General features: G+C 45.3%; 1 protein-coding gene across 12 annotated transcripts in view; it reads left to right on the top strand.

Annotated features, from left to right (window-relative positions):
* The window catches only part of LOC121486689 (transformation/transcription domain associated protein), a 117,268-nt gene extending 93,082 nt beyond the window's left edge, over positions 1-24,186 (top strand). For 10 of the 12 annotated variants that reach the window (XM_041747817.1, XM_041747825.1, XM_041747820.1 and 7 more), the window contains 11 exons: positions 1,806-2,007; positions 3,610-3,774; positions 5,170-5,260; positions 6,761-6,960; positions 7,703-7,964; positions 11,824-12,049; positions 12,985-13,202; positions 15,551-15,735; positions 20,273-20,476; positions 20,562-20,756; positions 23,036-24,186. In XM_041747817.1, the coding sequence (XP_041603751.1) occupies positions 1,806-2,007; positions 3,610-3,774; positions 5,170-5,260; positions 6,761-6,960; positions 7,703-7,964; positions 11,824-12,049; positions 12,985-13,202; positions 15,551-15,735; positions 20,273-20,476; positions 20,562-20,756; positions 23,036-23,320 (2,233 nt within the window). In that variant the 3' untranslated portion in view covers positions 23,321-24,186. The remainder of the gene's footprint in view (positions 1-1,805; positions 2,008-3,609; positions 3,775-5,169; positions 5,261-6,760; positions 6,961-7,702; positions 7,965-11,823; positions 12,050-12,984; positions 13,203-15,550; positions 15,736-20,272; positions 20,477-20,561; positions 20,757-23,035) is intronic. The other 2 variants (XM_041747826.1, XM_041747823.1) reach the window with 1 other exon arrangement.
* Positions 24,187-26,012: the final 1,826 nt, after the last annotated feature.

Below are 26,012 nucleotides of genomic sequence, written 5' to 3'. Positions count from 1 at the left end.
ACATTTCCACATGAGTTTTAGATTCTCCGTTTCTGCAAAAGAGATCTTTGGAATTGGAGTGATTGATCGCAGTGAATCTATAGGTGAATTTGGTGTTACCATCGTAACAGTGTTAAATCTTCCAGCTCATGAACAAATGATATTTATTTAACAGTGTTTTCACTTAATAGTGTTTTACATTTTTTAGCATTACAAGTCTTGTATTTCTTATACTAAATGTATTTCTAAATATTTTATTCCTACTGATATTAGTGAATTTTATTTCCAGATTCTACATAGCTAAAGTATAGAAATACACCTGAGTTTTGTATGTTACTCTTAAATTTTCAACTTTGCCAAATGTTTATTTGCTCTGGTGTGTATGTGTGTGTGTGTGTGTGTGTGTGTCTTCTTTAGGGTTTTCTGTATATGAGATTACATCATCTGCAAGTGGAGATAGTTGTACATCTTCCTTTCCAATCTGGATGCTTTTACTTTTTTCTTGCCTGATTGCTCTACCCAGGACTTCCGGTAATAAGTTCAATAGAAGTGGTGAAAGTTCTTGTGTTGTTCCTGGTCAAAGAGGAAAACCTTTTAGTTCTTCACAATTGAGTAAGATGTTACCTGTGGGCTTTTCCTGTGTGACCTTTATTACGTTAAAGTAGTTTTCTTCTATAACTAGTTGGATGTGTTTATCATGAAAGGGTGTTGGATTTCGTCAAATGCTTTTCCTGTACCAGCTGAGATGATTGTGTGTTTCTTTTTCCTTCTGCTAATGTGATTCATCACATGGGTTGTTTTATTTTTTTGTTTGTTTGTTTGTTTTATTTATATGTTGACCCAACACCTTGCATTGCTGTGATAAATACTACTTGATCATGGTGTATAATCCTTTTCATATGCTGTTGGGTTTGGTTTGCATTTATATTTATGAGGGATATGAGTATCTATTTCTCTCATGTCTTGTACATTGTTGGAAGATGTAAAGCTGTCTCTTATTTGCAGATAGTAATGTGGTGCAGCCACTGTGGGAAATAGTTCATGAGTTCCTCAAAAACTTAAACACAGAATTCCCCTATGACCCAGGAATTCCACTCTAGGTATATACCCAAAAGACTTGAAAACGGGTGCCCAAGCAGGTTCTTGCCCATGAATGTTTGTAGCAGCGCTCTTCACAGTAGCCAAAATGTCAAAACAACTCAAATGAATGGATAAGCAAAGCACAGTGTAGAGACACAAAGTAGTATTCAGATGTAAAAAGGAATGTGTTGGGGATCCCTGGGTAGCTCAGCGGTTTGGCGCCTGCCTTTGGCCCAGGGCGCGATCCTGGAGTCCCGGGATCGAGTCCCACATCGGGCTCCTGGCGTGGAGCCTGCTTCTCCCTCTGCCTGTGTCTCTGCCTCTCTATGTCTATCATGAATAAATAAATAAAATCTTAAAAAAAAAAAAAAAAAGGGAATGTGTTGACACCTGCTACAGCATGGGTGAACCTCAAAAAATCTGTGCTAAGTGAGAGAAGCCAGGCATGAAAAGTCACGTAATACACGATTCCGTTTCTATGAGAGACGCAAAATAGGTCAATCCATAGAGCCAGAAAGTGGGCTGCTGGTCCCCAGGGACTAGACATTGCGGAAGATGGAGAGTGACTGCTCCACATTATGGGGTCTTCTTTTGAGATAATAACAGTGTTGTGGCACCCGATAGAATGGCAGTTGTATGACAGTGTTAAGGTACTAAATGCCACTGAATTACTCGTTTTAATATGGCTGACTTTGTTACATGAAGCTCACCTAAAAAAAAATCGTTTTGATTTTGTCTTCTCACAGATCTGAGGAAGCAAACAAAGCATTTTCTGCAGCTGTGCAAATGCATGATGTGCTGGTGAAAGCTTGGGCCATGTGGGGTGATTATCTGGAGAACATCTTTGTGAAGGAGCGGCAGCTACATCTGGGGGTGTCTGCCATTACCTGTTACCTGCATGCATGCCGACATCAGAATGAGAGCAAGTCAAGGAAATACTTAGCCAAGGTAAGGCCAAAATAACTACTTTTCACCAAAGGCTGCCTGGTAGCCTACAGGTTTGCACGGGAAGCCAGCTCTTTCCTCATCCATGCTGGAGGTAAGACATTCTGTGGTGACACTGTCCATTCCCATCACTCTTCACAGTGTCTGTCATAGTTCAGTAGAAAGCTAAGAAAACTGAGGCCTAACATACCTGGAGTCCCAGGACTTAAAAGCAGCAAAACCATGCCTGGCATCAGTCCTGGGAGTCAAGTCCAGTGTTCTTGGGACCTCACCCTGGACACAGATTCCTACAGACTGACAAGTAGGCTGCCAGGAGAGCTTACCCGCCTGATACCTGGTAGATTCTCCCCTCTCACTTGCAGGAGAGGTGCACACAGTCCTAGAGCTGCTCCGCTCTAGTCGCAGGTGACGTGGGATCACATGATTTCTAGAGACACTACAGAGTATGGTCACCCTTGGTGGATTTCTGTCCCATGTTGCCCCAGCACAGCATGGAGGACAGGGCTGGTGGCAGATGAGCACCTGCCCAGAGATGCTGCTAAAACTGTGATTCTTTCTTCCATGTTGCACCCTCTCTTCTGTCTCAAGAAATAACATAAATAAAACACAGAATTAGGGGCACTTGGAGTGGCTCAGTCGGTTAAGCATCTGCCTTCGGTTCAGGTCATGATCCTGGAGTCCTGGGATTGAACCCAGCATCAGGCTCAGTGGGGAGTTCAGTGGGGAGTCTGCTTCTTCCTCTGCCCCTCACCCCACTCATGCTCTCCCCCCCCCCCAAATAAAATCTTTAAAACAGACCCAGAATTAATCCTTGTAGAAAACTTAAAAATAGACCATTCTGCTTTTTTGTTTTGTCGCATTAAAGGTTTGGATTTCGGGATCCCTGGGTGGTGCAGTGGTTTAGCGCCTGCCTTTGGCCCAGGGCGCGATCCTGGAGACCCGGGATCGAATCCCACGTCGGGCTCCCAGTGCATGGAGCCTGCTTCTCCTCTGCCTATGTCTCTGCCTCTCTCTCTCCCTCTCTCTGTGACTATCATAAATAAATAAAAATAAAAAAATTAAAAAAATAAATAAATAAAGGTTTGGATTTCTTAGAGCCCCTGAATGTCCAAATTGGGAATGAATATCAGCATCTAGTATTTAAAGCCGACTCCAGAAACACACACCAGCTGTGGTGACACACACACAGAAGTTCTCTAGATATTTGCCTATTTCTCGATGTAATTGTTTCAGACATTTGTGGGTGCCCCATTCCAGGGTGGTGTTCATCACAGATTTTTAGCAAAAGTCCATTTTGTTTTGGTGATGTCGTGAGTATGAATTAGCAAATTGATAGGCTCTTGAGTCTCTCGCCACTGCTTGCGGCTGATTGGGTCAGTTAGTGATTGGCAGTAATGTTTAATCTTGGTAAGAACTGTATTTGCATTTGGGGTTTCCTTTGTATATTGTATACATTAAGTTTAGCAATATTGTTTGTCCTTTTGGACATATTTTCCCACATTGCCAGTAAGGCTATTCTATATGCTGTTTTAACGTTGAAGGAAAGTCACTTGATGAAGGGCCTCAGAAGTTTCATTCACCTCTGGGATTTTTCTTCTATCTTAGGTGCTGTGGCTTTTGAGCTTTGATGATGACAAAAACACTCTGGCAGATGCTGTGGACAAGTACTGCATTGGGGTTCCGCCCATTCAGTGGCTGGCCTGGATCCCGCAGCTGCTCACCTGCCTGGTGGGCTCTGAGGGAAAGCTGCTTTTGAACCTTATTAGCCAGGTGGGAGTAACAAGGTCTCTTTGTTCATGAGAAAATTATGCCTTCATTTCATGTGTAGGAAGGTATACACATTTAGATATCACTTGATCTAAAACACATTTAAAAATGATTGGAACAAAATAATCTGTTAGATTGTTACAGTAATAAAATGCTGATTTCTTTGCTTGCATATATTGCCACACAAAGATGCAAGTAAAACAAGTGTTCTTTTAAAATGTGCAGTTACTAATGAATCCTCTGAATTAGCGAAATGTGTATCTGATATTTTGCAGCCAAACTTACCTTCTGACTAAAGTCTTCATAATTGTAGCAGTTGTCATCCCTTGTGTGGTTCTTCTGGGTGAAAGCTGTGTGCACTGTGCATGTGGTTAGGGAATGGGACACACTGGGATCCCATAGGAAGGTTTTCATGACCATGATTTGAGATGATTTCAGGTTGTCCCTTGGTGTGAAAAGCCTGATGAGTAGAGGAAGGCCCCCAACGGTGGGAATTTGGAGACCGCTGTATGTCATATAGCGCCTGTGACTGACTCCTCATGAATGAAGAGCATCCTAACCAAGCATTTAGGAACTTGCTGCTCATCATTCTGTCTCCAGCTTGCTTTGCCCTTTACATGTGACTCATCATCCATGTTGTACCCAGAAATAGTTTTATTTTCCCCCCTTTAAAGCCTGCAGCAATGTGCCTGGGTATTGGCATTTTGCCTAGAGTTTATCTCCTGGGATGTAGATACAGTCTATGTGATGTAATCATTCATCAGACATCTCTTAATGTATGTTAGCCAGCTATTGTGTGGCCTGTGGCAGAGCTAGACTCTATTCCTGTCTTTTCATAGGCACATTTGGAAGGGTCTGAGTAACTAGCTATTCTGGCATTTTGAAGAAGCCATAGAACCCCAGTTTGGTAAGGCAAGTGTTTCTTACCTTAAACAGAAAATCTTCTGTATCCTCCTTGCGGTTATATGAAGTTTCTCCCTAATGAACCCATTTGTCAGTTAGAATCTGCTTCCAGTTCCCAGTGAATTGTGCCTAGCATAAAGACTGACCTTACATGTTGTCCCATTACTTGGCTGAGTGAGATCCAGAGACCAGTGTGTTTTGTTGTCTTCAGATTTCCCGAATCAAAGGCAAATGTGGTTTCTGTCTTTAATAGTCCCCAGGCAGTGTACTTATACTGTGTTGATCTTTCTCAGATCTTTTAGAGTAAACTAGGCATTTTACCTGCTGTTTAATCCGGACTCATACATGAGCCCCTGTGGTGCAGTATTTGTCTCCTTGGTTCAGAGGTAGACCCCAGCCCATTGGCAAGTAGCAGCAGTGACTTTCCGTACAAATTGTCATTATCCAGAAGCACAGTGATGAGCAGTGCTCTTTATGTTCCATGTCTCTGAGCAGGTTGGACGCGTGTATCCCCAGGCAGTCTATTTTCCCATCCGGACCCTGTACCTGACCCTGAAAATAGAGCAGCGGGAACGCTACAAGAGCGGTATGTCTCGGACAGGGCAAGCTAATCAAATTGTGGAGGGCTCATTCTGTGGGGGTATTCCATGTTTGGATGGCTGGGGACACACTCCTACCCTCAACCTGTCTGTCTTTAGCCAGCGAGAAGACACTTTGGGGCTGGAAAGTAAAGCCTAATCTATGAAAAAAGGCAATGGCTCTCATGGTTGTGATTTAGTAGAGTGTTGGTTTATCTGAATGATTTGGTCCATAAGTAGAAAAAAATATATGAAATTTTTAGCTCTGGATAATTATAAAGTTTAATAATACATTCTGGTAAGGAGTATAAATGTCAGTGTGTATGTCATTTAGCTTATAAAGTCTTTAGCTGTCAGAAGAAATCAGCATAGAGATCAGTCTTACAAGCTTCACTTAGAAGAGTCTTAATCTGTACTGAATAGCCCTCCTATGTAAGAAATAACTTACTAATGGTTTCTTTTTCCCGCTACACATGGTGCCTTGGTAAACCATTAAAGCACCATCTGCTTCAGCCCATTTTTAACACCCAGATGTTCATGCTGCAAGCCCAAAGACTTTGTAAGGTCACCTGATCCACTGGGCGTGGTCGCATTACCCGCTGCTGAGCTGGGCTGGTCAGGAGACTGCATGGCACGTTCCAGCTGTAGCCTCACGGGTCTACCTCGGTAGATGTGCGTTTGGGTCATTTGAAAATTAAGGTTCTTTTATTCTGAGTGAGCCAAAGCTAGAGAAATAGGCATTTGGTTCTACATTTCTACAGCATATTTCTCATACAGCAAATAACTGTATTTTTCAGAAATACGTTTTTAACACACATGATTTTTGCTTTCCTAAATGGAAGAAAATGTAGACTTGCTCATTAGTTACTTTCTGATTCTCTAAGCTATCTGCAAAGAATGTATTGTGAAATATTTTCCCCAAACTTTTAAAAGATGCTCAGGCTCATTAGTAAAGTTAAAAATGAGAGGACAGGGATCCCTGGGTGGCGCAGCGGTTTGGCGCCTGCCTTTGGCCCAGGGCGCAATCCTGGAGACCCGGGATCGAGGCCCACATCGGGCTCCCGGTGCATGGAGGCTGCTTCTCCCTCCGCCTGTGTCTCTGCCTCTCTCTCTCTCTGTGACTATCATAAATAAATAAAAATTAAAAAATTAAAAAAAAATACTTTAAAAAAAAAATGAGAGGACAGTGAACACTTGTGCGCCCCCACCTCAGTCCACCATGTACCACACAGCCCTGGTTGCTCTTTCTCTTGATGTGATGCTTTTTGCTTTTCACGGAAACATCTGAGGCCAGGTTGGTAGGCAGTCGCGCTCCACGTGCCCAAATCCCTCAGCGCACATCTCCTTAGAGCCAGGGCGGCTCCCACAGTCCCTGGGGAACCGGCCTCGTGATGTATTAACACGCCTGCAGGAACCAGCGTTCCTTTGGCCGATGGGTCCTCTAGAGCACCATCTCTCGCATCGGGCCAGTTTTGCGCTGACATTGGCGTTGTGTGTGTTACTCTCAGATTCTGGACAGCAGCAGCCAAGTTCAGTGGGTAACCAGTCCCATTCTGCATCAGATCCAGGGCCCATAAGAGCAACAGCACCAATGTGGCGCTGCAGCCGAATCATGCACATGCAGCGAGAACTCCACCCAACACTTCTGTCTTCCCTGGAAGGCATCGTTGATCAGATGGTCTGGTTCAGAGAAAACTGGCATGAAGAGGTATGTAGGGAACCTACCATCCTGTGTACTCTGGGCTGTCTTACCTTCAGATTAGCTGCCTGGTCCATGTATGTGTTCTGTGTTACCTATTTGGACAGTAGAGTGAGCAGATAGCTATGTCTGCATCCTAAGGTAGCCTCAGATATTTGAAGCAGAGTATGCCAGAAGAAGATGAGATTGAGAAAGCCAGTTCTGGCCTCACCATACATCTGTGCTCACATCTGTGAGTGCTGTAATTCACTACCACCTAATTCCAGTTAACCAGGAGCAGTAATGGGTGTGAGCAGGGTCCATGGTGTAGGTAACTCCAGAGGCGGAGTTCTTCAATGAGCTTTTCGGTAGCCAGGCCCTCTCCTTAATCTGGTGACAAAAGGATGAGTCCTTATTATCTAAATGTTTGTTTTATTGGCCAGGAGGCCCCCTTATTACTGTTTCTTTATGCAGCAGTAACTGCAAAGCTGTCTGCATATAAGGTGTTTTCTATGGCTAATCAACAGAAGGGTGTTTGTATGACGTAAGTGGGGTTTTTTTATTTTTTGTGTTCAGGACACTTCTCCTCATGGTTAAAAACATAGCTGACAGTGTGGAGCATACAGGTTGCCTCTATGCTGTACTCACTGATCTTACACCTACTATGTGCTGGGAGGTGGTGGAGGGGACATGCTGGTCAGATGCTTTGTGGTCTGTTAGTTGCTGGAATTGAGAGCTGTTTTGTAAATCATCTTGGGTCTCTTTCCACTAGGTTCTCAGGCAGCTCCAGCAGGGCCTGGCGAAATGTTACTCTGTTGCATTTGAAAAAAGTGGAGCAGTGTCCGATGCCAAAATTACCCCCCACACTCTAAATTTTGTCAAGAAGTTGGTGAGCACATTTGGGGTAGGCCTGGAGAATGTGTCCAATGTCTCGACCATGTTCTCCAGCGCAGCCTCTGAGTCTCTAGCCAGGCGGGCACAGGCTACTGCCCAGGACCCTGTCTTCCAGAAGCTGAAGGGCCAGTTCACAACCGGTGAGTCCTTTCCTGTACCTAAAGAAGTGTTCCACTCTCCTGTACCTAGAGAAGTGTTCCACTCACTGTTCTTCGTCTTTAACATTTCATCTACTTGTTATTTCTTTGTTTTCATGAGCACTGTCCTGGGTAAGCTTGCCATACTCTGTTTAAAATGCAGACTCTGGGATCCCTGAGTGGCTCAGCAGTTTAGCGCTTGCCTTTGCCCCAGGGTGTGATCCTGAAGTCCTAGGCTCGAGTCCCACATCAGGCTCCCTGCATGGAGCCTGTTCCTCCCTCTGCCTGTGTCTCTGCCTCTCTTTCCCTCTGTGTCTCTCATGAATAAATAAAGAAAATCTTTAAAAATAAAATAAAATGCAGACTCAGATCACAAGGTCACTGTGACTCAGCAACCTAAGGTTGCACATCCTTCTCTTCAGTGAAGGGTTAAGGTCTGGAGCCAGGCTCCATGTGAGGAGATGGAGGTTGTTAGGAAGAGAAAGGTTTCATGGGGAAACCACCCTTTCCTGTCCCTTCCTCCATTGGGTTTTTGTTGGAAAACTGAACAGTGGGAGGTGAGATAGGCTCGAGGTACAGGGCTCAAGGTGACACGTAGAGTTCAAACCTGTAGTGGATTCAGGTGGTAGAAAGACAAGGAGATTGTATCATCATTACTTGTCCTTGTTTTGGGTTGGGTTCGTGTGTCTTCCGAGGCCCCCAAGAGCATGAATCTTGGCTCCAGCTTTGCATGATCAGTGGCAGATGAGTCCAGTCTCCTTTGGCCTCAGCCTTCACCTGCCAGACAGGCCCCTGGTTCCCTCAGTGCGTGCATACATAGGCCAACTGCCAAGGCCAACCATGTCCCCTGGTGTGCAGGCAGTCCTGCCACCCATGTCCCACTGCCACCCTGCTGACCTGCCCGTCCTCTGGCAGAGGAGCCCTGGCAAGCACCAGGTCTCAGAGTATCTCTTTAGCTGCCTGGGGAACTCCTGCAGGCTTTTGAGTCTCAACCCATGAATGATCATCATAGGAAAGAAGATTTGTCTGGTCAACTTGCCTGCTAAAAGAAACATTTTACTTTAATTATTGCTTTTATAATTATGTCCAGAACTTCTTTCTTCACTGATACACTAAGCCATAGAAAAAGTGGTCACACTGTTAGTTGTTTAAAATATCTTTTAAGAACTGTTCCGTTGTAGAGAACATAGCTAGAAATATGTGCTGTGTAGATGAGATTGAAATCCTGTAAAATATTTATCCCACTAATGGCAAAGGATGCTTTGCAGCTACAGCCATGAGTTTCTTTTGATCTATGTCAGATACAGCATGTCCTGCCATCATTCCAGGTAGCCCCAGGGCCCCGGGTTTCTTTCCCTTGTGGTGTGAGTGGGACTTTAAAGGTAATGCTGGACTCCCCTTAAGCTTGAGGGCCTTCCTCAGTGCACCTACCACCTTGACAAAGATGGTGTTTGAACAGTAAAACATGAGCCTCTCACACCTTTTTCACATGAAAAGAAATCTGTCATCTTAGATTTCTTTTTTTGTGACATTCACATGATGGGTCTGTCACTATTCCCTGAAAAAAGTCCTGAGATGAATTTTATGGAAACTATCATATTTTACTCCAGGGAAATGATACTCAGTATGTCTTTATCTTAAAATGTCCACTCATTAAATCAAATGTAGTCTGAAATAGATTTCATTATGAGACAAAGTCATTTGGATTTTGATATAAAAAAATACAAAACCTGAAATTCGTAGGAAGAGCGCTATGAGGCTCTAACCCTCTTCTAAGCATGGAGTTTCATATGTCAGAGCTCTGCAGCCCCTTTGATCCTTCTTTCCCAGGAAGAACCAGCTCTTGTGTTTCAGTGCGATGTTCTAGTCCACACAGCAGAGTGAGAGTTGCCCCACCTCCATCCTCGGGCAACATCGCACATGTTGGCTAACTCCCAACCCCATAAGGAAGCAGAAGAAAGTTCGAAGATAGTATCTCACCTTTATCCCAGGGATTGAGAACATATGTACACACAGGAACTTGAACACGAATGTGGCAGCCATTTTATTTGCAAAAATGCCACACTGAGAATTGATTAGCAAAGTGTGCCATATCTGTACTCACATGAGATAAATAAAGTGGGGTTTTAGCCATTGATTTGGCAACTTGGCTGAACCTCAAATTATGCTGAATGCGAAAAAGCCAATCTCAAAAGGATACTTATTGCATGGTTCTTACTTAAGAAACATTTGTAAAATAACCAGTTGCTCAGTTGGTTAAGCAACTGCCATTAGCTCAGGTCATAGTCTCAGAGTCCTGGGGATTGAGCCCCACATCGGGCTCCCTGCTCAATGGGGAGTCTGCTTCTCCTTCTCCCTCTGCCTTTTATGTTGACTCTCTTGTTCTCCCTCTCGCCCACGTGTTCTCTTTCTCTCTGTCTCATAAATAAATCTTTAAAATTTTTCTTTTTGAAGTAGTGTTACAGTGGAAGTGGAGAATGGGTTAGTGGTGGCCAGGAGTTAGGGATTCAGGGCTCAGGTGGGTGTGGCCATACGGCTGACACAGGGTGCCTGTGGTGATGGACAGTTGATCACCTTGATTGTAGTGCTTCTGGGCGTGCTAAGGTCACGCTGGGGTTTGGATGGCCATAGTCCCTCTGGTGCCTTTGGGCTGCCTGTGTAGGTGTTGATGGGGCCTTCACCAGCCCCTGGTTCTACGTTCACATTGACTCCCAATCATTTTCTCTGCGTTTGGCCCTGGTCCAGTCCCTAGCAGCCCTGGAGGAGGCAGCAAGTAGGCCAAGCCTGCAGGAGGCAGTGAGGACCTGGGAGAGGAGTCTGCATCAGGATCTCCCACACACAACCTAACTCTGCAGAAGAGCATCTACAAGAGGCGCCAGAGAGGGCAGCCTGGGTAGCGCAGCAGTTTAGCGCCGCCTTAGGCCTGGGGCATGATCCTGGACACCCAGGGTCGTGTCCCATGTTGGACTCCCTGCATGGAGCCTGCTTCTTCCTCTGCCTGTGCCTCTACCTCTCTGTCTCTCTGTTTCTCATGAGTAAATAAATAAAATCTTTAAAAAAAAAAAAAAAAGGCACCAGAGAGCCCTTCAGCTTGAGTGTGAAGGTACCCTGCCGCATCACAGATTCCCATCCTTGTCAGCAAGAGGATGGTAGCTCCCATGGGGTCTATTTGCAGCAGAAATGATTCGACTTATCCTGACCTTCAGGCTCTGGCAAATTAGAGAAACTCGGAGCCCCTTCCACCACCGGTGCTCATCTGTGTGGAACTGAGGCTTTTTTTAAAGACTAACTTTTCAGCTGAATTGACCTTTTAATATCGAATTTCAGTAAAACCTGAGAAATACAGGAGTGTTTTAATTGCTTAAATGAAAAGTGCGTGTTTTCCATTTTTGTCACTTCTGTTTCTTTTCTTAATTTCTTCTGATCAACTGATTTATAATTTACTGTTTGCCTGGATTGGGCTTTTTTTTTTTTCTCCTTTAGCTTCAGATTGATGACTGTGTTGGCTTTTGACATGGGGCCATGGTTCCTGAGTGTGATGCTTGCTCTCAGGCAGGGCTGGCCCAGGGGGCTCCTATGCCCCTTGGAGGGCTCCACGTAACCTCTGGTGATGATGGGGGATGAGCTTTCCTGTTAGCAGTTCATCTCTTTCCTCCTACAGTTTCGGGGTCAGCAGAGATGTTGCTCAGGCTTCAACTTACACTTTAAAGAGCGACAGAAACTAAAATGCTTTTTGCTCCAGATTAGACATAGAATAAAACATGCCTGTTTCCTACCCGCGAGGCTCTTGAGCATGATTTTGTGGTGAATTCCAGATAACCCAGATGATTAAAAATGTTTTTAATTATATTTTATTTTGGAGATTTTGACTTCAGTGTTCCAGGATCCATGAAGCTTCATAACCTTATTTCTAAGTTGAAAAAGTGGATCAAAATCCTGGAGGCTAAAACCAAGCAGCTTCCAAAGTTCTTCCTCATAGAAGAAAAGTGCCGGTTTTTAAGCAATTTCTCAGCACAGACAGCTGAAGTAGAAATTCCAGGAGAATTTTTGATGCCAAAGCCAACCCATTATTACATCAAGATTGCTCGGTGAGTGAACCCAGCATGGCAGTTGATCCACTAACACACACCACTGCCCGCTGCAGGGCAGAACTGGTACCGTGGTGCAGACTCATTCCCTCCCCCATGCTCTCCTAGTCCCTGAAACAGGAGAACATGAGATTGTGGAATCAGGCACTTAAAGGGTCTGGCCTAAGTGATGGGTGAAATGTCTGGAGTCAAGTTTGTGTTTCCTTTGCTTTTAAAAATACCTTTTCTGAATCCCCGTGGAACTGGACAGAATAGAAAGTTCCCCAGTCTATAAAACTCTTAAAGCTCAATATTCAAAACAGAATTGGACAATTGTAATATGTATTAGAGCATATGTTGTATCTTATTGTAAATGCCAGAAGTACTGTAACAAATGGTCATAACCAGAAGTCTGCTTTTTCACGCATCCAGAAATGGGTTTCCCAGTCATCTGGATGTGACTCCTTTTCGGGGCCAGCCCTCCCTGCTCCCTGATTTCTGTTGGCGGCCAAGGCCCGTGGCAGGGAGGTAAAGGCAAGGGTGTGTAGTCTTCACACTCACTCTTGGGGCACCTGCTCCCCGGCGGGCTCTGTGCCTGATTATCCTGCTCCTGACATTCAGACTCTGCCTCCCGCCCCCCACTGGCTCTGTGGCTGGGGGGGCTCAGCGCCAATTCAGCTCCTGAGGCAGGACCCTATGGCCTGATGGTTTTAAAGCTTACAGCATCATCTTCTCTTCCACCTTGTGTTTTCACTCTGCCAAGGTGTCTTCCCCCACATTGTAAAATAATGTCACACCATTTATACCTTGTCAAAGTGACACCTGGACTTGCAGTAGTCTGTGTTGTCACCACAATTCCAGATGCCATTCTTAAAAGTTCTGTTTCTTCTCAAAGGAAAGGATTGGAAATTGAGGCCTTGGGGAGCTAGTATTTCATTGTGTGCTTGCTTGGATAGGTTTATGCCCAGGGTGGAGATCGTGCAGAAGCACAACACCGCAGCCCGGAGACTGTACATCCGCGGACACAACGGCAAGATTTACCCATACCTCGTCATGAACGATGCCTGCCTGACAGAGTCCCGGCGAGAGGAGCGTGTGCTGCAGCTGCTCCGCCTGCTAAACCCCTGTTTGGAGAAGAGGAAAGAAACCACAAAGAGACACTTATTTTTCACAGGTATGAGAGGTGCACTTTGGGGGTACACAGCTGATCCCGCTAGCCTTTGCGGGTTTTCATGTGCCGTCTCTTGGGAACCGAGAGTGCCCTGAAGCACACAAAGGAGGGAGAGTTCTGGAATGAGGGCCCTGCTCCAACAAGAAGCCACTCCCTAGCCTTTCGGCTCCTCGCTACAAGATGAGTGCTTTGATGAATACTTGTTTAGATAAGCGGGTGCCGTGTCTGGGCACACTGCTTTTGCTCCTTGCCCGGGAGTCCATCCATGCTCTGGTGAAACATTGGCTGAGTACAGGGCATATTGTGAGCATGTTAGCAGCATGTCATGAGCATGTTTAAGTGAGCTCTCTGGATGACTTCTGGAGTTCATGTTGCACTGTGTGGCCACTGCTGGCACCCACCTTCCCGGCAGGACATGCAGCATGAGGAGGGTCGAGAAGCCCTGTGAAGGCTGTAGAAATATTGGTCACATGGCAACCAGTTTTCTCTGAGTAAGATCTTTCCATGTCAACTTATGTGTGATTCGTGGATGATCCATTTCTGTCTAATAGGGGCAGAGGTGAGCTGCCTATAATCCTATTCAGAGTAGAGAACCATTGTAAAAACATTTTAGCATCTCGTCTCCAAGGTTAGGAGCCCATCGCAATGCATATTATCTAGTCCCGTGTGGAACTTTCTTCTGACCACTAAGAATCCAGCCCATTTTGACCTAAAATCTTTTACCCTTAAGTTCAATATCCTGAAAATAAGTAGATCGAAAAAACAAATCTATAGAAAACCGTTTGCATGTTAACATGTGTATAATGTGATCTATAGTGTTGATCATGTCTGGGGTAATAGATGGTTCTTTGGTTTTTCCAAAGAAACAAACTCTTGGTCAGCATCATACAACAGTTCACATATATGCCGTAGAGTCACTGTGGAATTTATGGTTTGAAGCCATGGCAGCAAGCCAGTAGTTGTGCTTTAACTGACATTAGGCAAAATTCATTCTGGGTTCAGTAGAAGTCAGAAATGTGTGTGTGTGTGTGTGTGTGTGTGTGTGTGTGTGTGTGTGTATACCACACTGACACCAAATGTGGGTGCAGACGGTCATAGTGGCCTAGGGACTGGCTGGTGCAGACACCAGGTCAGAGCTTCCGCTTGCTCACTAAGCAACATCAGTGTAGCTTGCTGCTATGCCCCCCTGTGGACAAGCTTGATTTTGCTACCTTCTTGCTATCTTTTGGGAATTTTGGCTTGAAATGTCTTAAGGCGTACCTGGCTGGCTCAGTCCGTAGAGCATGTGACTCTCAATCTCAAGAGTCTTGAGTTCAAGCCCCACATTGGGCACAGAGCTTACTTTAAAAAAAAAAAAGTCTTAGTAGTAGTATCTTGATCTAGTATTTTTAAAGTATAATTTGCCAACAACATTTTGGGGTACGTACTGTACTCATTTATGGATGAAGAAACTGAAGTTTGTAGAAGTCCAGTGACCATTCTCAAGGTCACATCACTGGGAAAACAGACTTGGGATGTGAGTGCAGGCTGTCTGGCTCCAGGGCTGGCACACCCAGCACTTTCTGGTTGAGTGCAGTCCTGTTGGAGATTATCATCATGTGAGACGAATTGCTTCATCAACTACGTCTCCAGTGCAAGAGTGGTCATCCAGGTGCCACATGTGCCTCACTCTCAATACAGCTCCACAAAGTTACTGAGTGGAGTGATCAGATTTCGTTCTGGGAGCTTTCCATAGCTGAACCACAGAACACAGAAAATGACTGGAGTGTTTTCCTAATTTCCCGAAGGTGGGGCCAGCCATCCCGACACCGGGAGACAAGTTAACATAACCACACTGGATGGGCACCTTGGAGTGAGCGGGAAGATTGAACTCTCCTGATAGAACCCTGATGGAGGACATTGGCAGAATCTCTAACTTTTATTTTTATTCATGAGAGAGAGAGGGTGGCAGAGACACAGGCAGAGGGAGAAGCAGGCTCCATGCAGGGAGCCCAATATGGGACTCGATCCCAGGACTCCAGGATCATACCCTGGGCTGGAGGCGGCGCTAAACCGCTGAGCCACCCAGGGCTGCCCTCTAACTTTTATTTTTAAAGATTGCTTTCTAAAGTGTTTCTGTTCACATGTGTTTTAATCACAAGTGATGGCAGCTCGGGCTCCATCACCCAGGAGACATGGGCCTTCTTGCTGTATGCCAAGTAAGCACATGGTGTGTGACTTTCAACTTTACCCCCTTCCTTTGCTCATGAAGGGCTGAGTGAGCTGCTCCCAGGACGTCCCTGGAGGTTAGAGTCAAGCGCTACTTGGTGTATTCTCTCAGTCTGCCCAATTTCCTTCTCCTTTCTCCTCAGTTCCACGAGTGGTGGCAGTGTCCCCACAGATGCGCCTTGTGGAAGACAACCCCTCTTCTCTTTCCCTCGTGGAGATCTACAAGCAGCGCTGTGCCAAGAAGGGCATCGAGCATGACAACCCCATATCCCGGTACTATGACAGACTGGCCACGGTGCAGGCACGAGGGACCCAAGCCAGCCACCAGGTACCAAATCAGGATGGTCAGGAGTGGGAGCTGCTGCCTGCAGCCTCACATGCAGCTGCTTTCTGCGGCAGTGCTGCCATGACGTGTGCTTAGAGAAGTAGTGGGCAGCTGAGAAGGACCTTGTTGCCTCCTTGGACTTGTGAGGTAGTAGAAATTAGGTGACCATGGACCCTAATGAAGTGACTTTTGCTGCACAATAACTTAATGGCAAACTCATTTGGCAGCCAAACTTAATCTAAGGATCATTAGGCTATTTATCCACTTAATAATCACCTTCATCTCGTTTGCTGCTGGGGTATTAGGTAACATATAGTCTCTATACTGTGGAAACTTTCTAAAATATAAAAATCGGTGAGCTCTGAAACATGTCAGGCCCAGCTGTGTTTTGGTTGTCTTGGGAGCACAATGCCTACCACAGGTGAGGACTGCTCTAGGGTCATCGGGTGGACGAAGGGCCCTCTCTGCCTGCAGATTCCTACCTTGGTAGAAAGTAGGAGAGGTGTGGAGTCTGAATGAGGAGATTTTGTATGGGATTGTGTAGGTCACCAAGAGGCAACTTTCTTGGCCTGCTCCCCAGACACCACTGTGTTCCTTCCTGTGCCTCCTGAGAGGGCTTCACAGTTTCTGGGAGAGAGAGCATGGAGCTGGAAGCTGTCCATGCTCCATCCTTCCAGGTCTGACTGCCCAGCAGGACCCCACATGGTCTCTAAGCTGGACCTTTACCTTCATTAGTCACAGCCCTTTATAAAACACTGGGAGATCCTCATGTAAGTGTTTCAGTTAGTCTGGAACCTGGGAGACTTTGTGTTTTTAGCAAGATGGAGCCCACAGGGTACTCACCTCACCCACCTAGGCAGTGCTCAGGGCAGGCAGGGCCTGAGACAGTCCAGGCCTTGAGGTCTGGTGCAACCTCCTACCCTTGTGCAAGCAAACTGAGTGGAATCCTTCCTCTGCTCTGATTCGCCTCTGTAGACACAGCTTGTAGCCTGCCTTGGGAACTGGTATCAGGGTTTCATCAGGCCACAGGCCACTGCCTGTCACTCTGTGGACCAAGGACCATTCTGAGGGTTTGTGGGAGATGAATGGATTATATTCTGAAGGCTACATTTGCCTTTAACAGTGTAGAAATTGATGATTTCCATGTGCAAATATTTGCTTGTGTGAAGATGTCTTAGTGTTTTATAATTAGCTGTGTGACTAATGAAGGTAATGGTTGGCCATGCTTAGAGACCACATGGGGACCTGCTGGGCCAGCTAAAGATGCTGACAACAGTACATAACCGTTTAGTGTCATAGCGTTTTCTTACTCTTTGCACCCTAGCTTGTTTTCTTGCTAACTCTGCTTCTTCATCCTTTGCTTTTTAAAATACCTTTTTGAGATATCATTTACTTGGCAGAAAATTCACCCTTTAAAATGTACAATTCAAGGATGCGTGGGTGGCTCGATGTTTTGAGTGTCTGCCTTCGTCTCAGGACATGATTCCAGGGTCCCAGGATTGAGTCTCACATTGGGCTCCCCATGAGGAGCCTGCTTCTCCCTCTGCCTGTGTCTCTGCCTCTCTCTCATTAATAAATAAATAATATCTTTTAAAAAAAACATAAAAACTACCAAAATTCCTTTAAAAAATAAATATACAATTCAGAAGTACTCTGAATTGGCTCATTTAGTTAAGCATCCAACTCTTGATTTCGGCTCAGGTCATGATCTTAGAGTTGAGAGATCAAGCCTTACATTGAGCTCCATGCTGGGCATTCAGCCTGTTTAAGATTCTCTCTCTCCTTCTCCACCCCCTCCTCCAGAATACAATAAAATAACATGTACAGTTCAGTGTTTTCAGCATATTCACAGAGCTATGCAGTCATCACCACTGTCTATAAAACATTCCATCACCCCAGGGGCACCTGACTGGCTCAGTCAGTAGAGCATGCAACTCTTGATCCCAGGGTCATGAGTTCAAGCCCCACATTGGACATGGAGCTTACTTTAAAAAAAAGTTAAATAAAACACTTCACCCCAAATAGAAGCTTCATACCTTTTACTATCACTCCCTTTTCCTCTCTGCGCCCCTGACATTGGCAAACATGAATCTTCCAGCCTTCCGAATATGCTTATTCATTATATGAAAAGAATCATACCATGTGCTCTTTTGTGGCTAGCTTTCATTTAGCGTAACGTTTTTGTGGTTTATCCATTTTGTAGCATGTATCAGTAGTTTGTTCCTTTTTTATTGCTTAACAATATTCCTTTGTGTGACTGTACCACATTTAATTTATCTGTTTGTCAGTTGTTGGACTTTTGGATTATTTATACTTTTTGACTTATGACCAGTGCCAATGACTGTAAACATATATATGTTTCTGTATGGGTGTATGTTTTCATTTCTCTTCAACATATACCTAGGAGTAGAATTGATGGGTCACATGGTAAGTTTTATGTTTAACATTACATGACTGCCAAACTCTTTCCCAGGTGATTGCAGTGTATAAAGGTTCTCTTTTCTCTGCATTCTTGTCGATAGTTATTATTCTTTTTGGTTATAGTCCATTCATTTTGGGTGATAACAAGTGATATTGAGCAGTTTTTCATATGCTAACTGGCTGTTTACATATTTTCTTTGGAGAACTATCTATTCAAGTCCTTTGCTCATTTTTAAATTATATGACTTGTTTTTCTGTTACTGATTCTAAGAATTCTTTGTATGTTCTGGATGCAAGTGACTTCACTTTATTTCCTGTATATTGGCTATGTTTTCCTGTTCCTTCACTTTTCTCATGATTTTTGTTGAAAACAATATTTTTAATTATACGTGGCAACTCTAGAAATCAGATCCTTTTCCCCAAGGCTTGTTGTTATTGCTGCGGTTTGCTTAGTAATTTTCCTGGACTAATTTGTAAAGTCTATGTTTTTGTCATGTGCAGCCATTGAAATCTCTGTTCAGCTAGCTAGTGATTTGGAAGAGATTTCTTAAATGCCTTGAAGCAATAAATCTTTCCCCTTTTTAAGGGCTGTGTGTGTGTATGGGGGGGGCGGTGTCTTCAACATGCCCAACTCTGCCTTCCTGTTTATCGAATCTCAGGGTCAACCAGATGTGAGAGCATGGGGCTTTCTGAGGGCTTTTTGAAGCTTTCTCATGAGCATACAAGTGGTCTTCCAGATTCTTAGGAATATATTAAAGCTTTTCCAAGCCTCTTGTGGTCATCTCATTCCCTAGTTCTTCCTTTTGTTTGCTGTTATCTTTTGTGCTCTAGCTGATATCACTGCCTCAGGCATCTGCAGCATTAAATGGTTGTCACTGATTGCTTTCAGCAAATTCCCTTCAGTTGAAGTAGGATGCTCCTCACTGAATTCTGAGTTCAGAGACAAGCCCAATGAATGGAACTTTTTTCAAGAAGCTCTTAGATGACTAGTGATAATTCTCTGGAGATGAGGCTTTGGGGGGCTCACTGAACCCATTCACCCATTCCAGTGGCTATTAGGCTGCTGGTTTCCATATAGCTGCCATGATTGCAAAGCTGTTGGGTTGTTTTTTTTGTTTTGTTTTGTTTTTTTGTTTTGTTTTTTTTTTTAAAGCTGTTGGTTTTTAAGGCCAGTGTGGAGGTGGGTTAAAAGGGATGGGAATAGTATAATTAAACTGCTACAGAGCACACTGTCACTAAAATTCAGCTTTTTTTTCTTGAGTAAAAGCTATTCAGATTGTTGTAAGCCTTTAATTTCCAGAATTAAAAAAAAAAATTCCAAAGTTCATATAAAATTTTTTTAAGTTTATTTTTATAATTTGTACTACTGTTCTTGACGGTCTATGTGGTTCTTGGTTGCTTAGGGCCTGTATTCTACTGGCTACTCAGAGCCCATGGGTAGGACTTCAGCAAGAATAGACCTTGTGCCTTTATCATTTGGTCTAACAAGAACTAAATTAACTCCGTAAACTTTTTTATTGAGACTGTCTCTGAATTTACAGTGTTTGAAATAGGTTTACAAGTCTCCTGCACAGAATTAAGTGTAAAAGTGTTATGTAATATATCTGCTCTGAGAAACTAGCTCCTTCAGTTTATAAAACTGTTGTTTTTAATAGTCTTAGCTAAGAAGAGTGGTATCCAGTTGTTCTTTTTGTTAACTGGTCTAGTATATTTTGTAGTTAACAAATTATGGTATTCGGATTTATGTAAATTCTTGGTAAGACAAATATCACATATCATGTAGCTACGGCTCTTATTCGGATGGCTCTATCGTTCCCTAAAGCATACAACGTGAGCCCTGGGGACGGCCTGGGTGGCTCAGTGGTTGAGCATCTGCCTTCAGCTCAGGGCGTGATCCTGGAGTCCCGGGATCGAGTCCCACATCGGGTTCTCTGCATGGAACCTGCTTGTCCCTCTGCCTGTGTCTCTGCCTCTCTCTCTGGTCTCTCATGAATAAATAAATAAAATCTTTAAGAAAACAAAACAAAAAAACGTGAGCCCTAAAGGGAAAATTTTCCTTTGAAAAGAAGAAAACAAGTGAATTAAAAGGAAGCTATCGTGGAGTGATATATCATTTCAGGTCCTTAGAGACATCCTCAAAGAAGTTCAGAGTAACATGGTGCCACGCAGCATGCTTAAAGAGTGGGCTCTGCATACGTTCCCCAATGCCACAGACTACTGGACGTTCCGGAAGATGTTCACCATCCAACTTGCCCTGATTGGCTTTGCAGAATTCGTCTTGCATTTAAATAGACTCAACCCCGAGATGTTACAGATTGCTCAGGTAATTTGGTGTGAACAGGCAAAGCCTCTCCTTCAGACTTCTGCATTGTGCTGGTTAAGTTCTGAGAACATCTCCTCATGTTTAGGACACCGGCAAACTGAATGTGGCCTACTTTCGGTTTGATATAAATGATGCAACTGGAGACTTAGATGCCAACCGTCCTGTCCCTTTCCGCCTCACACCCAACATTTCTGAATTTCTGACCACTATTGGCGTCTCCGGCCCGTTGACAGCCTCCATGATTGCCGTCGCCCGGTGCTTTGCCCAGCCCAACTTCAAGGTAGGCCACAATGACTGCGCAGCACACACAGTGTTACTTAAACACTACGCGGCCTTGCGGGCTGCTGGTCTGCTAGTAAGGAGAGAGAAAGCTACTTATTGCTGAACAATTCAAATTTTTTCATTTGGGAAAAAGCATTTTGAAATTTTTGCTGTCTAAAGCATTTAGGATGTTGAAGCAGCATTACAAAAAGGAGTTGGAAGCCTCTGTTGGATCATTGTCCCAACTATTACTGTTGCTCATCGGGTTTGTTTACTTGATTTTGTAGCTGCTTTCCATTTTGCTTTTATGTAAATCTTTCGGCTATAAAAGGGCAGAAGAGGGGATCCCTGGGTGGCGTAGTGGTTTGGCGCCTGCCTTTGGCCCAGGGCGCGATCCTGGAGACCCGGGATCGAATCCCACATCGGGCTCCCGGTGCATGGAGCCTGCTTCTCCCTCTGCCTGTGTCTCTGCCTCTCTCTCTATCTCTCTGTGACTATCATAAATAAATAAAAATTAAAAAAAAAAAAAAAAAAGGGCAGAAGAGTGGCACCTGGCTGGTTCAGTCAGTAGAGCCACGTGACCCTTCATCTCCAGGTGGTGAGTTCGAGCCGCACACTGGATGTAGAAATTACTTAAAAATAAAATCTTAAAAAAAAAAAAACCAAAAGGTATTGTCTGCAGGATAGCACCTTTCTTACTAGCACTGTGGTTACAGTGACGTGTAAGGCACACCCTGAGGTCCCAACAGTGGAAGATGAGATGGATGCCCTTGGCCACAGGAAGCTGTGGGACAACTCTGTCATGGTAACAAGGTGGCCACCTCTGTCTTCTTCGGGCAGTGATACAGGGAAGGAGGGCAGACCGGGATTCAAATCCATTTCACACTGACTCCGAGCCTGTCTTCACCACTAGAGTAATCTCTCCTCACAACTAGGGACTAAACCAAGTTATTTTTCTTTTAACTTAAGAGACCACTGTACCCTTTTTTTTTTTTTTTCTTTTTTCCCCACAGACAAGCAGTTTGTGTCTTGAGAGGCCTTCACATACCAGTTGCTTTCCAAAAATGGTCGGAACAGTTTTAAAATTATTAGCTAAATGCTTAACTGTGAACACAGACTTTACATTACATATATCTTGTGCTCTTCAGTGCTCAGTTGCACGCGTCCCTCTGTGGAGTGCTTTCTGAGGAAAGCATGAGTATGAACATGAGTAAAAATAGCCTTGAGATTTCTCTGTGAGTGAGCAGTCTGTGCTCTGATGCAGCAAGTTCACGGTCACTTATTTGGGGTGTAAGGCTTGAAATAGAACGTTCTCACAGAGATAGGAATGTTATACTTCTGGAAACAATCATCAGGCAGTCCTTAGAATGGCATTTATTTGAAAACTTTAAAGAATGAAGGAGGCTCCCCATATTTCAGAGGCCTGTTACAGCTTGGACTAACACCGTGCATTGCTCTTTGTATAGACAGTGCAGTGTAGTTCGGAAGGAAGTGGGTTTTCTCCAAACTCTGGACCAGATTTCTTAACAGCCTAAATGTAAAGAATGCCTAATTCACTAAAATGTAGACCATTTTGTATGGGAATCTCTTCTAAAAACACATTTGGGAGGCTCTATTGTTATGTTCTGTATATGGAGAAATTAAGGTACGGGGTGGGGGGGTGCGGCTAAGTAACTCTCCCAAGGTCACCCAGACAAAGAGTATTGGAGCTGGGGCTAGAACCCAGAGTCTGTATTGTGTCCGCAAAGAGGCCTGGGGTGGCTCTCCTTGGCCTGAGACCCATACCGTGTGACACCCACATGCGATGTGTCCTTGATTCCTTCCTGTTTCAGCCCAAATGTGACCTTGTCACCAGCTTCCCTGAGAACCCCCTATGAGCCCGCCTTACCTGCTGTTTTCTGCACCATGCCCTTCATCAAGGGCATGTCAGGCATTTCTCTGTTAGGACCAAAGCCCCATAAGGGCAAGGGCTGTTGGTGTTTCTGCTTTGTTTGCTCTTGGCTGCAGTGCCAGAACAGGCCCTCAACAGGTACTCAGATGTGTGGGGTGAAACAGACAATTGGCACCAGGAAGCAGTGTGACAGCAACAGGTGCCATTGGATACATGTGCCCTGACTCAGACCAGAATGCTTTGCCTTTGGCCAGTGCTTGACCCCAGGTGCCTTCCCTGGTGTATCGACGAGGCATCCGCCCCAGCCGTGGGTGCTATGGCTCACCATTGTTGGGCCCCACCTCATTAAGAAGCTGCCCCTCCAGGTTGCTCCTGGTTAACCCAGCACCATTTCCTTCTCCATGCAGGTGGATGGCATCTTGAAAACGGTGCTTCGGGATGAGATCATCGCTTGGCACAAAAAAACACAGGAAGATACCTCCTCTCCCCTCTCTGCCGCCGGGCAGCCTGAGAACATGGACAGCCAGCAGCTGGTCTCCCTGGTGCAGAAAGCAGTGACTGCCATCATGACCCGCCTGCACAACTTGGCCCAGTTTGAAGGTGGGGAGAGCAAAGTGAACACCCTGGTGGCCGCCGCCAACAGCCTGGACAACCTGTGCCGCATGGACCCTGCCTGGCACCCATGGCTGTGAACTTGCCTGCTTCCGCCACCCCAGAACGTGAAGCGCCTCTGGGCTCCATGCCCACTGGCTGTTTAGCTCTTCCCACCTGTCTGCTGCACTCACTGCAGCCTGCAGGGTCACCGGGCTGTGGTCACCCCCAATAGCGTGTGTGCGACAAAGGGGAAACAGTTTTGGGAGAGCTGCCCCACCTGGAACAGGGGCCAGGCCATTAGCAAGGACAAGGTGAAAACGTCTGAAATTTACAATTCCTTTTATGAAACCAGGATTCCCCAGTTGGGGATGTCTTTGTGAATTCTTTTTTATTGTGTTCCTCCCTCGGTGTGAATGTACAGATTGGACTGTAGAAGACAGTTCTGTCCGTTTTTAACTCTGAAGTAACACCTCACAGGAGCTTTGCGCTTTTGTACAGACCTTTGTAACAATTGTACAGAAAACCTACTCTGTTAGAGAAACAGGAAATTATGAACAAATCGTGCTGGTTTTTCTCTGAGCACAAACTTTGATGCTGTATGTCCGCGGCTGTGGGATCTCACTAAGTGGCTGATGTGGGTCAGCAAGGCCCCCTCTGCCCTGTGGGAACACCATTCCTACACGTTTGGATTCAGATTCCATTGGGAGCACACGAGCTCTGGGAGCTGGCAGGTGAATCTTATGCTTTTCATCGGCTGGTTTCTTGGGCACCTTCTAGACATTTACTATCATTGTACCTGGAAAAACACTTTTTTCCTTCCTAATTTAAAAAAACAGCAACAAAGGTTTGTCCATTCACTCCAGTCTGTTAATGTTCACATTTTTATAAATATGAGCATTGAGAATGTTCTATCTAAATTTGTACAGTGTGATTTTTTTTTTAGAATAAATATTTTATAAAAGGATGTGTCGCCTCTTATGTGTGTGAGTGAAAACGCTTGTTTCTGTGAGGTGTTCCCTCAGCCCCTCAGGGACTGAGCCTTGGGGCCAGCACAGGCCAGGCTCCAGGGTGGCTTTCTGGTGACGGCTGAGAGGGGTCTCAGCTTATAACTTCGGGGTCTTCTGTGATGGTGACAAGGAAGGCGGGTCCTGACTGACAGGGTGAAACGTGCCCAGGAATCTGGTCCCTTTGGCTTGGTTTCCCCACCTCACGGCTGCTGCCTGTGACTTGTGTGCAGAGGGGCAGGTGGGCAGGCGCTTGGCCTCCTCCGTCCTGTGGGTGGTGCCCACGAGGCAGAAGAGCCTGCCCCGGAGGACCTGGAGTGGGGGTGGTGTCTGAGGATAAAAACCAGAAAAATGGCCTGAGGGACAGGGCTTGCGGCTTGCATTATAAAATTATGATTCTGAATTTAAAAGGACTCCTCCATCGGGAAGCGCTTTGCTGAGAGGCAGACGGCTTTCACACAACTCAGGGCCAGGATGCAGCCCTTCCCAGGCCTTGCCTACAGCCCTCTTCATCCACCGACACCCCAGGCCAGCATGGGGGAAGCTGCCGCTGGTTTCCTGCAGTGTCACTGCAAAGTCCAGTCCAAGGGGCAAAACCAGAGGGAAGGAATAAGCGAAGGTCACCATGAGAGGGCCGGTCTGTACCTGGGATGCAGGGTCTTGGCAGTGGGTGGCCACAAGGTGGGGCTGTTACACGGGTCACTGGTCCTCAGGTAGAGGGTCCCTGAGCCCTGAGTGGGTGGCCCTCCACAGAGGAGGGGTTTCCAGCTCAGAAAAGGGGAGCAGCTCCTGAAGGTTCAGCTGTGGAATGTGGTGGTGCTGAGAGGCGTGGTCAGCATTTGGAGGACGGAAGTCAGTGTACTGAGGGCCCCAGGTTCTGAGCCAGCTTCATTCAAACCATGCCCTTGGTGCCCATCCCCCCACCTTCAGGTTTCTAGGAAAACCAGCCTTTGAATAGTGAAGGCAGAGAGTGTTCCTCCGTGGAGTTTCAGCACCTTCTGCTCTCCATCCATCCATAAGTGGAAAGGTCAGGGACCTGGACTCAGGAGGCCAGAGAATGGGTCTGTTTATGGGGGTTCTCCAAGCACCACTGCAAGGTAGGTACTGTTTTATTAAACACATTTTTTTTATTATGAGAAAAGATACATAATATTCACCATTTTAACCATTTTTAAGTGTCCAGTTCAGTGGCATTAAGAGCATTCACATGGTTATGTGACCCCCACTCCCACCACCATCATTCTGCAGAACTTTATTCGTCTTCCCAAACTGAAACTCTGCATCCATTAAACACAACCCCCCGTCCCCGGCACCTGCCCTTATACATTCTGTCTCCTGGATTTGTCTCCTCTAAGAATTTCCTTTAAGTAGAACCATATGGTATTTGTTCTTTTGTGCTTGGCTTACATCCCTCAGCATCCGTCCTCTAGGTGTGCCTGTGGTGTAGCATGTGAAAGCAGTTGCTTCTTTTTTAAAGCTGAATCATACTGCATCACATGTATATGTGTATATACCACATCTTGTCTTTTCATCTATCGATGGATGGTTTTTGGATATGGTAAATAATGCTGCATGAACACGAGGGTGCAAGTATCTGTGGGACTCCCAGTGCTCAGTTCTTCAGGGAATATGCACAGAAGTAGAGTTGCTGGATCATATGGTAATTCTGTTTTTAACTTTCTAAGGACTGCCGTGCAGTTTTCCTTAGCAATTGCCTCATTTTATGCCCCGACCAGCGGTGTACACAGGTTTCAGTTTCTCCCCATCCTTGTCAATGCTTATTTCC

Source organism: Vulpes lagopus, chromosome 3 (assembly GCF_018345385.1).
Source record: "Vulpes lagopus strain Blue_001 chromosome 3, ASM1834538v1, whole genome shotgun sequence".
Classification (NCBI taxonomy): Eukaryota; Metazoa; Chordata; class Mammalia; order Carnivora; family Canidae; genus Vulpes; species Vulpes lagopus.
This window is presented reverse-complemented; position numbering and strand designations above follow the sequence as displayed.